The sequence below is a fragment of the Raphanus sativus genome, chromosome 8 (genome assembly GCF_000801105.2).
Source record: "Raphanus sativus cultivar WK10039 chromosome 8, ASM80110v3, whole genome shotgun sequence".
Lineage (NCBI taxonomy): Eukaryota > Viridiplantae > Streptophyta > Magnoliopsida > Brassicales > Brassicaceae > Raphanus > Raphanus sativus.
In genome coordinates, this window is record NC_079518.1 from 5,084,899 (window position 1) to 5,095,734 (window position 10,836).

General features: G+C 29.7%; 2 protein-coding genes across 2 annotated transcripts; one reads left to right on the forward strand and one right to left on the reverse strand.

Annotated features, from left to right (window-relative positions):
• Positions 1–190: 190 nt before the first annotated feature.
• Positions 191–1,983, forward strand: LOC108819415 (uncharacterized). Its single transcript, XM_018592449.2, has 8 exons — positions 191–349; positions 556–721; positions 821–911; positions 982–1,040; positions 1,113–1,173; positions 1,284–1,374; positions 1,486–1,562; positions 1,656–1,983. Exons 1-8 carry the CDS (start codon positions 322–324, stop codon positions 1,770–1,772), a joined length of 690 nt encoding a protein of 229 aa, XP_018447951.1. The 5' UTR covers positions 191–321; the 3' UTR covers positions 1,773–1,983.
• Positions 1,984–7,191: 5,208 nt separating this feature from the next.
• LOC108821850 (protein indeterminate-domain 16) lies at positions 7,192–9,941 on the reverse strand. Its single transcript, XM_018594838.2, has 3 exons — positions 9,499–9,941; positions 8,827–9,232; positions 7,192–8,051 (listed from the first exon to the last, which is right to left on the reverse strand). Exons 1-3 carry the CDS (start codon positions 9,623–9,625, stop codon positions 7,448–7,450), a joined length of 1,137 nt encoding a protein of 378 aa, XP_018450340.1. The 5' UTR covers positions 9,626–9,941; the 3' UTR covers positions 7,192–7,447.
• Between the last annotated feature and the right edge of the window lie 895 nt (positions 9,942–10,836).

Sequence of the window (10,836 nt, forward strand, 5' to 3'; positions counted from 1 at the left end):
AATGCTGATGCATTTAAGTGGATAATATCCATAGAATACTACTAGTTTGTCCATGGATATATGAGATCCAAATTCCATTGTCCGTCCACCCATCAAACGACACACACAAAAGGCCCATATTTTTTTAAATGGGCCAGATCGATTCAAGTCTTCCCGGATCCAAGTCGGGTTAAATTAGGGATCCGAAATACAAACTGAATTAAAGCAGAGAGGGCAACTAGGGTTTACGTTTTGTGAAGAAAAAAGTGAAAGAAGCTTAAGGAGCCAAGCCGTTATCTTTAGTTGCTCTTTAACTTTTCGCTTCATCCCCTAGAAGAAGACATGCCTAAATCAAAGAGAGACAGACCAGGTCAGAACTCTCTCTCTTCCTTCACTCTTACACGTCCTCTATTGTCTGAAACCACATTACATCTTAGTTAAGTTGTGAGCTTTTGTAGCCGCCGTCAAGGGTTTAGGGTTTATTGTAGAGTAGCAACCTTTTCGAATAAAAGCTAAACTTTTGCGTATATGTTCAAATCAATTTGATGTATGGTTTTGTTATGTATTGCTTTGTAGTTACTTTGTCAAAGACAAAGAAGAAAGGAAGAGCGCACAAGGAGGTTATTGTAAATGGAATCAGAGAGGCTGTCGAGAAGTATTCATCCGTCTATGTTTTCTCTTTTGAGAACATGAGAAACATCAAGTTCAAGGAGTTCAGACAGCAGTTTAGGCAGAACGGAAAGTTAGTTTCTTTGTCTTTAAGACATGAAAAAAGAGATGGTTTTGTCTTTTTTTTTTGGTCTTTGATTTTATAGTTTTATTTTTTTTTAAATTGGTTTAGGTTCTTCCTCGGTTCGAACAAGGTGATGCAGGTTGCTCTAGGTCGTTCTGCTTCTGATGAAATGAGTCCTGGTATCTTCAAAGCCTCCAAGGTTTGTGTACTCTGCTTCTTACTTGACCTTTTTTAACTGTCACTTACTTATGGTGCGTTAATTGTTTCAGATGCTTCATGGTGATGCTGGACTTCTTGTTACGGATATGCCAAAGGAAGAGGTCGAAAGGTATCCATCTATCTTTCTCTTGTATCCATGTATCTTTGTTGCAACTGTTGACAAAGCTTCTTCGTTGCACAGCTTATTTAACGCTTATGAAGATTCAGACTTTTCAAGAACCGGAAGCACTGCTGTAGAAACGGTTTGTGATTAAATTTAGAACTTGTGCAACAAGCTTTATTGTGATCAGGCTCTTCAACTCTTGCTAATTATTGAACAACTCTTGGTCTCGGTGTCCATTGAATTGATCAGGTTGAGCTGAAGGAAGGACCTCTAGAACAGTTCACACATGAGATGGAACCCTTTCTTAGGAAGCAGGGTATGCCTGTTCGTCTTAACAAAGGTTTGTTGTCTCCGCCAGTTTTCAGTTTTTCCATCTCTCACTCCAATAATACGCTACTAATTTGAATGTAATCTTGATCTAAAAAGTTTCTTTTACTGATTCATTGTGTAGGTACGGTGGAGTTACTCTCCGACTTTGTAGTTTGTGAAGAAGGGAAACCTCTTTCGCCAGAATCTTCTCGCATTTTGGTAAATTAAGAATCTCTGTTCCATAAAACCTTTCCTTTTGTTTGTGTTATGAGTATTATGAGATTGATCACTCTTGTTTACATTACTTGGCAGCGTCTGTTGGGAATCAAGTTGGCTACTTTCAAACTCAACTTAGTCTGCAGATGGAGCCCTAGTGACTTTGAGCTTTACAGAGAAGGCTTGGATCTCTCTGACGTTGAAACCTCTTGAAAAAGCCAAGATTTTGATGATCAACTCTTTTAAGTTTCTGAATATCGTATTATTCACATGCGTTCTGCTTTGTTCTATTTGGTTCTCTGGTTTGCACTTGGATGCTTTTATGTCAAAGTTTTGTTGCTTTAATGTCTGTAGTATATCAAATTATCTTTATGACTTCACCTATTCTAGTATTTTTAACTGAAATACAATATGAAGCTTAATATTGTTTTTCTTAACACATAAGCTTATTATTTAAAAGCTTATTTTCCTGTTATTTTTCGAATCTGACCCAAAAAATGCAAGTTATACAAATTTCCAAATTTTAGTATATTGATGTATGCTATTTTGGTTTTCGTTCTCATGCTCGGATGATTCATTTGTTAGTGGGTTGCTTCAAATGTGATGGTCAAATACCTTTTTCACTTTCCGTAGATTGCTGTATCAAATATTTGGGCCTTGTATTTGGGTTTACCGACTTGCCTGTCCAACAACAAATGTAGATAAAATTACGTTCTCTAATTTCGAGTTTCATATATTTATCCTTGAGAATTAACTTCTTTTTGTTACTCTCACTGGATTTAAACGATTTGACTAGATCTCGACCCGCACAACCGTGTGGGTTTTATTTTCATTTTTATATGTATATATTTATTAGATTATTAGTAGTATACATTTTTAATTTTAATCATAAATTTAAATATTTATAAAGCTATTTCAAATACAATAATGTATAGTTTGCATGTTGTAAATAATCAACTGTTTAAACCGTCGTACGTATTTGTTGCTTCTTATAATATATTTATCTTATTGTATTTGCATTTAGTTATTAAACATATTAATATTTGCATGAAAAACATATTTGAAAATTACTTTTATTTAATTGGTGTTAAATTTTTACCCATCTTACAAAAATAGATTTTTTTAGCAGTATTTTCTATGTTTATTCATTTTACACAATATATTATTATATCTACAAAAGTGAAAAATATTTTAATTTTTATACATGTAGTATATAGTCTGCTAATTTTAAGTCGCCTGTCATATTATATTTTTAATATAAATATTTTCTATTTATGAAAATAAAATTTAAAATTTTATCAATTTAATATAATTTTATTAATTTAATATAATTTTACCATATTAAGTTCAATATAATAAAAAAATATTAACATGATTGATTGTGATTATATAATAGATAAAATAAAATACAATATTTTATTTTTCATTTTATAAAAACCAACTGAATATATTAATGTATAATAATATTTCAAAACTAATTACGGAATTAGTTAAAATATTTACATATAATTTTGAAAATTAAGATCTTGTTAAGATCTTTTTAAAAATTTTGATTTTTTATTTAAAAAAAAATATATATATATATACTTAAAATTTTAAATGAAAATATATCAAAAGATATTATGATTAAAGTAGTTCAAAGATTCTATATATTATTAGTCTTACTAAAATACATTTAATAATTTTTTTTAAAAATGGACCAACTTAAAAATCACACATGAAACGAAGTTGTGACTTCTATTTTAATATAATAGATTAAATTTTAGTGAGACAAATTATAATATACCACGTAAATAAGATTAGTTTCAAAATGATTTTTCATCTTTTAGTAGTAGTTATATTTTTTAACATATAGTAAGATTTTAATGCATTCGTTCATGTATATATTCATTTCGTATATATATTGTTTGTTTATTTATAGTTGGAGTAGGACATGTAAAAATTTAAATATACTGGTTAATAAATCAATCTGGTATAGTTTTAAATAATAAAATAAAATGGTTTTTAACTCAATGGAATATACAAACGCTAATAATAGTTTACTAAAACCATACGCATATACGATATGTAAAGAGGTTAAATGTTTCATCTATGAAAGGGGTGTAGATTAAAATTTAAACCATTAATAAGAATATGTGATTTGTGCTAAACATTATTGACATAAATTGTAATGTTACATTATAGAAGCATTTAAAGTTGTGACCCATAAGAGACAATTTAAATTAAAAAAATTACACATGTAATAAATCATGATTATGTGTTTAATAAATAAGATAATTCTATTTTAAATTTTAAATAGAAATGGATATTACTTTCCAACAAAATATTTTAAAAATCTTTGTAAAATGTATTTTTGAAAAGTAATTATTTTAAGCTGCTATTATCATTAAAATATTTTATATAACTTTATTTTTTTATAAATAAAAACTAAACTAAATTTAAATATCTGATTATATTTTATGATAACTAAAATTTAAATTAATCAGTTTTCGAATTTTTTTTTAAAAAATGATCCTGAAAAGATTATGAAAAGATTTTGTTAGAGTTTTCTTAGTTAAATATTTATTTTTATTTTAAATAAAAATGAAAATATTAAATGATATTATAGTTAAGTTATGTACATTTTATAAACTTCCTAAATGATGGTCCAATTTAAAAAAATCACACATGAAAGAAGTCATGACTTCTATTTTAATATATAAGATAGTAAGATTTTAATGCATTCGTTCATGTATATATTCATTTCGTATATATATTGTTCGTTTATTTATAGTTGGAGTAGGACATGTAAAAATTTAAATATACTGGTTAATAAATCAATCTGGTATAGTTTTAAATAATAAAATAAAATGGTTTTTAACTCAATGGAATATACAAACACTAATAATAGTTTACTAAAACCATACGCATATACGATATGTAAAGAGGTTAAATGTTTCATCTATGAAAGGGGTGTAGATTAAAATTTAAACCATTAATAAGAATATGTGATTTGTGCTAAACATTATTGACATAAATTGTAATGTTACATTATAGAAGCATTTAAAGTTGTGACCCATAAGAGATAATTTAAATTAAAAAAATTACACATGTAATAAATCATGATTATGTGTTTAATAAATAAGATAATTCTATTTTAAATTTTAAATAGAAATGGATATTACTTTCCAACAAAATATTTTAAAAATCTTTGTAAAATGTATTTTTGAAAAGTAATTATTTTAAGCTGCTATTATCATTAAAATATTTTATATAACTTTATTTTTTTATAAATAAAAACTAAACTAAATTTAAATATCTGATTATATTTTATGATAACTAAAATTTAAATTAATCAGTTTTCGAATTTTTTTTTAAAAAATGATCCTGAAAAGATTATGAAAAGATTTTGTTAGAGTTTTCTTAGTTAAATATTTATTTTTATTTTAAATAAAAATGAAAATATAAATGATATTATAGTTAAGTTATTTACATTTTATAAACTTCCTAAATGATGGTCCAATTTAAAAAAATCACACATGAAAGAAGTCATGACTTCTGTTTTAATATATAAGATGTTTTAGGATTTACACACATATTAATACAAATTAAACACGTATTTTGATATATTATTTTTAGTTAGTTTTATTTGCTTTCCAATAAAGTTCTACCATTCATATTTTAAGATTTTAGTTTTAAAACATATTTCATTAATTAAAATTAGAACATCAATCATTTTTTGTATATAAAAAGGAACATTTATTTACTTGTATACTAGTAATAGACAATGTACTTTTTTGGTGCTACAGTAATAGACAATGTACAAACATTAAAAGATTGCATATTTGTGGAGATGGAAGAAGAAGTGACAAGAGATGAGGGTGTGTGGGGCATTAAAGGCGGAGCAGAAAAAGTGAAAAAAGTGAGAGCAGAAATGAAATCATGAAAGTGAGGGAAAAGTCAGGTGAGAAAGACTGAAGCCTGACTGACTCATAACCACCATTTTCAATCTTTTTGGGCACTGAAATCCATGTCGTTTATTTTCTTCTAAAATGCAAACGACAACCACCTCTGCTCTGAAACACTGCATTTACTCTTCTCTCTATCTTTCTCCACATCATTGCAAATCGTCCCCTTTCTCTCGTTGACAATGATTTTTGCAAAAAAAAAAAAAAAAAAGATTTTGGCTTTTTCATGATGGATGAGCATGAGCATCTTTTAATTTCTTTTTCCCATTTTATAGCACATGGTTTCCTCTTGTATTAGTTAGTTTAGCCAAATGATACAGCGTTTTTTTACAACAAAGTTTCACAAAGTTGAGTAAAAAACATTTAAAAGCTAACGATTTTGAACATATCAAAATATGATGATGATAATAGAATGCTTTTTAGAAAGCCTAAGTTACAAAAAAAGAAATAGAATGCATTTTTCAGTTAGCTTAAATAACCCTTAAGTTGTTTTAGACTTCGACACATAGATTAAAAAAATAAAATAATTTTTTACATTTTCTAAACAAAAACATCATTAATTATTTATCTAACCATGATCCAACCAATAATAAAATATAAGATATATTATCATTGATCAAATAAAATTAATTGTTAACAAATTTTATATAAAATATTGAAAACATCATATAATTTAGAATAAAAATATTTTTTAAAACGACTTATATTAAAAACGAAGGGAATATATAGTATGTTCATCAATATACATCTTTTTGCTTTCTTTACGAAAAAAAGAATTATATGAATGATGATAATATATGCCGACAAAAATATCATAATATATATATATATATATATATGTTCATATACATAGTTTTTTAAGTTAATCTAAGGATATCTAAAATTTGTTGGAAATGTCCACATTAATCTTCAAAAAGAGACAAATGCAAATTATGCAATCGACCAAGAAACCTTTTTGGGAAGTAAACTGAGATGTTTGAAACAGTAACATTTTTAAAATATAAAAATTTGACTTCTATGAAAGAAAACTACTTTTTACCCCATGGTCAATTGACGTTAAATCATATATATCTTTTCCGTAAAACAAATACATTTTACCCCAATGTTGTATCCTCTTTATAATCTAAATAATCATTATAGTTCCTTAATTTTTTTCTTGGTGGACAGGTTTGCTCCACGTTTCTTAATACATGTATTTTTTTGGATTTTCAAAATAGATTTCCTCTTATAGTGTAAAAGTTTAAAACATGTCCTTTTATCAGATGGCATCTTATAAGATTCGGTCTTTATGTGAGTGAAATGTTTTCTTGTTAAGTCAGATTGAGACTAAAGGTACAACTACGAGAATGTAAAGATGGGAAAGAGGAAAGAGGCGTCTCGTAATCATATTTTATTAGGTGTACATCGATCATGTACACCAGATAATGCACAAAACTTTGAACTCTATCAAAATTTTCTTTCCAGTTTAATGCAAATTACTACTGCTTCCCTCAATCAATGCTTCATTCATTATTTATTTTTGTTTTCTCCATGATGGTCCCTTAGTTTATAAAGTAAATGTAACATTTTCAAAAACATTATTACTCCTACGATAGCTTCCATAAAGAAAAGTTACAACTTACACCAACCAATCAAGAAACCCCACACCATTACGACCAACTTTTTGTTAGAGCCATTTAATAATATCAACGTAACCAAAACCAAATATATAAAACCAAGGAACAAACAACCATACAAATAATTAATTTATAATAACCGAAAGAATTTTAACCGAGATTCCAAACAATTCTCGGAATCTACAGCTGGATTTTTTCAGTGGACACAAACGATGCATAGAGTAAAAATTGATCCGCAATATGGTAACCCCTAGTACCATAATTTCAATTAAAAGTTATAATTGTTGTTTTTTGCCCTTGTTTGAGTTTATGAAGAAGTATTGAATCACTCGCATTCCCCTTCCGTTGTCGCCGAGGAAACATAACACGTAACAAGAGACGACGTACTCTCATCCGCCAGAACGGGTAGTTGGAACATGTCCTTGCAAGAATGGCAAGTGATCTCCAACATTGTTGCATTAACCCTCTTTATTGCTTCTTCTCTAACAACTTGAGCCTTATCCAGCTCGGCTTTAGCCTCTTTCCTAATATTCTTCGCTTTCTCAAAATCCACTTCTGCCATCTCTCTCTGCCTCCTCGCTTCTTGTCTCATTTCCTCCGCCCTCCTCGCTTCCTCGATTGCTCTCTCCATTGTTAAACTCGTCTCACTCTTTTCGTTTCTTTTCACTTGTGTTTTCGTCATTCCTATGGATAGTTGAAGCTGGAGGTTTTCGAAAGGAGCTGATGAAGCGAAAGCTAGAGACTGTTGATGGGACGTTTGTGGTGGCCTTAAGAAAGGAACTCCATGCAATAAAGGGTTAATGCTTGGGGTAAAAAAGGTTCTTGATGGAGTTGCATGGCTCTCCTTGTTCTGATGTAGAGGACGGTTGTTGGTGGGTTGAGGTCCCCGGATGGTGCAAGTATCTTGGTGCTCTATGAAATTCTCAACCCTGAAAAAAACAGGAGAATAATCAAGAAAGAAAGAGTTATTATTGCACATATATTAGTTTATTTGATAACCAAAAGAAATTGAAAGTGTGTACATATATGGTCTAAGCTTGAATGATAAGAGTGGATGGGAGGATTTACATCATGAGGAATAATTATGCTTGGTGGAGTACGTACGTAATCAAAGGCAATAATATCTATAAAACAAAACTGAGTTATGGACTTAGGTATCTTTGGAAAGGGATAATGTGATTATAAGACTTTTTAGTTTGTGATATAAATTAATGCAACAAAGTGTGTGGGTAAAGCCGTAAAGGAAATCCGTAATGTTGTCAATGCGATGAGATGACATACTAAAACATACTCCTATGTGATTAATTCAATTATTTAAAATAATTATATCCGACACCAGTCAAAGATTGACATTCTATTGGTATTTTGTGTCAATTAAGATCTAAAAGCACATTCAAAATAAAAATAACGAATCTATATGCATTATAGATAATAGATATACCTGTATTATACAAACATTACACACCATTTTAGAAACATTCTTCGGTTTAGTTCAAGGATTTAAATTTCCTATTATATACTTTTCTAAACACTAGAAAAATGTATAAATGAATTATCTAGAACAAAAAAATAAACTTCTAAAAAATCAAAGAAATTTGATCATCAGCACACAGACTTTAATTAATTAGGGTTTTAAGCAGAACCTCGAGGAAGGTGACCACACTTATTTTCTAAAAAGATGCGAGTACAACAAAAATGATGAACCTGGAGAAAACGCGGCCGCAGTCGCATGAGTGACCGCGTGAACCGCATGTTTTGAGATGGGCTTTGTAGTCAGATTGAACAGCGTAGCCTTTGGAGCATCTCTGGCAAACCCATTGCTTGAGGACGCTGTGCTTCCTGCGGAAGTGCTTTTTTATTCCGACCAGATCTCCGAGGGCGTGGCACGGGTGGTGGTGAAGACAAGTTGGCTCAGGACATACGTAGACTCTCTTTTTCACCTCCTCATCTTTCTTCTCTCTCTTCAGAAGCTTCCATGGTACTTTATGCCTTCTTCTATGCATCTGGAGGTTCTGATCCCTCTGAAACCCTTGGTTGCAGATCTCACACACGTACCGATCTGACTCTAGCAAGGTTTTTGGTGATAAAGACACAACTTCGGCATCTGGATCTGTTGGCACCGATACACATGACTATAAATGATTATATTGATACACAAAAAAATAAAAAGTCTTTAGCTGAGTATCAAGAAACCCAGTCCACAATATTATACTATCTACAAATCATATGGAGTATCAAGAAAAAGTTTTGGAAGTTATCGAAATCCAAATCTCAAAAATAAAAACGTTACCTGAATTATTGAAAACCTAATAGTAGACAATACATCAAGAAAAGACATATTTTAAATAAAGTTAATATAAATTATTAAATAAAAACCTGGTGTCCCTGCTGGTCTCCGTTTTCTTTTATTAATCACGGCGGCTCCATTGACGGCAAGAAGAAGATCAGGGGAAGATGAAGAGGGAAAGTTCTGATGGTTGTTGTTTTTCTCGTAATCTATCATCGGGTGAGGTTTATAATAATCTCTTTTTTTGTTTAATTTTCTCTTAACGATGGTGGTATTGGCAGAAGTGTACCGATTACTTTGTGACTACTGAAAAAGAAAAGAAAAATCAAAAAATCTTTTGGTTTTTTCATGTGAAGAGGTTAGAGATTGTTTCTCTTTTCATCTTTTATTTGGTGGATAGTACTGCTGTCTCAGCTTTATCTAATAGAAGAAAGATAGATGAGTTAAGAGGGAGAAACAAAGGTTTTTGTTTTCTGAAATCAACTTTTGCTTCAGCTCTCTTTTCCGAGGCCTAAAAGTTTCTTTTACCCCTTTTACTCTATCTTATTTTTCCTGAAAAGTTTTGTTTTTCTTTTGTTAATTGTTTCACTGACCTACCACCTTACCTGGAGAAGGAATTGTATGGTCTTTGATTGTTTTAATCTTCTTCTTTTACATTATACACTCATTATCTTCTTTCTCTCTCTCACTCATTATGTATATGCTGTATGCATACACATACACACATACATCTGACCTAAAGGAAACGGGGTTGAGACTTAGAGCCCACATAGATATTTGGAAAAGAAATAAACGAACATCCAATTTAACAACAAAACAAATCTAAGTCATTATTATTTCTTATTACAGAATCTTCTTCTCCACAAATTACTCTTTAGTTTTCAAGTTTTATTGCTAAGAAAATTACTAGTTAAAGGACTCGTGGGAATTTGGATATATAGATCTTTATGCTGGACAACTCACGCACCTCTTCATGTCTGAATCCGTTTTTGTGAGGAACTAGACCACTGACGTTAAGATATACAGTATATCGTTTCACCTATTATAAAAACGTATATATCATTTCACCTATTATCAATACGTTTTCAGTTCGTCTTTTTTTAAAAAAAAAAACGTTTTTAGTTGGAAGTTTATGATTTTTATGGTATAAAAGTTAACTAGCTAGGTTCATACAATCGATCCAAAAATAAGAAAAATAGATTTAATTCGATATGAATGAGAAAAAGGTACTCTAGATCAAAGGTTAGTGTTAGGAATCTTATATTAGAAACTAGGGTCGGCCCGCCCTACGGGCGGGGTGATAATTTAAAAATAATCTAAATTGTTAGAGTAATATTTTTGATTTTTTTTAATATTTGTTTTTATTTAACTTTTTGTTCTATATTAGTAATTTAGTATGAATCATTATTTTAGTAATTGTTATTTTT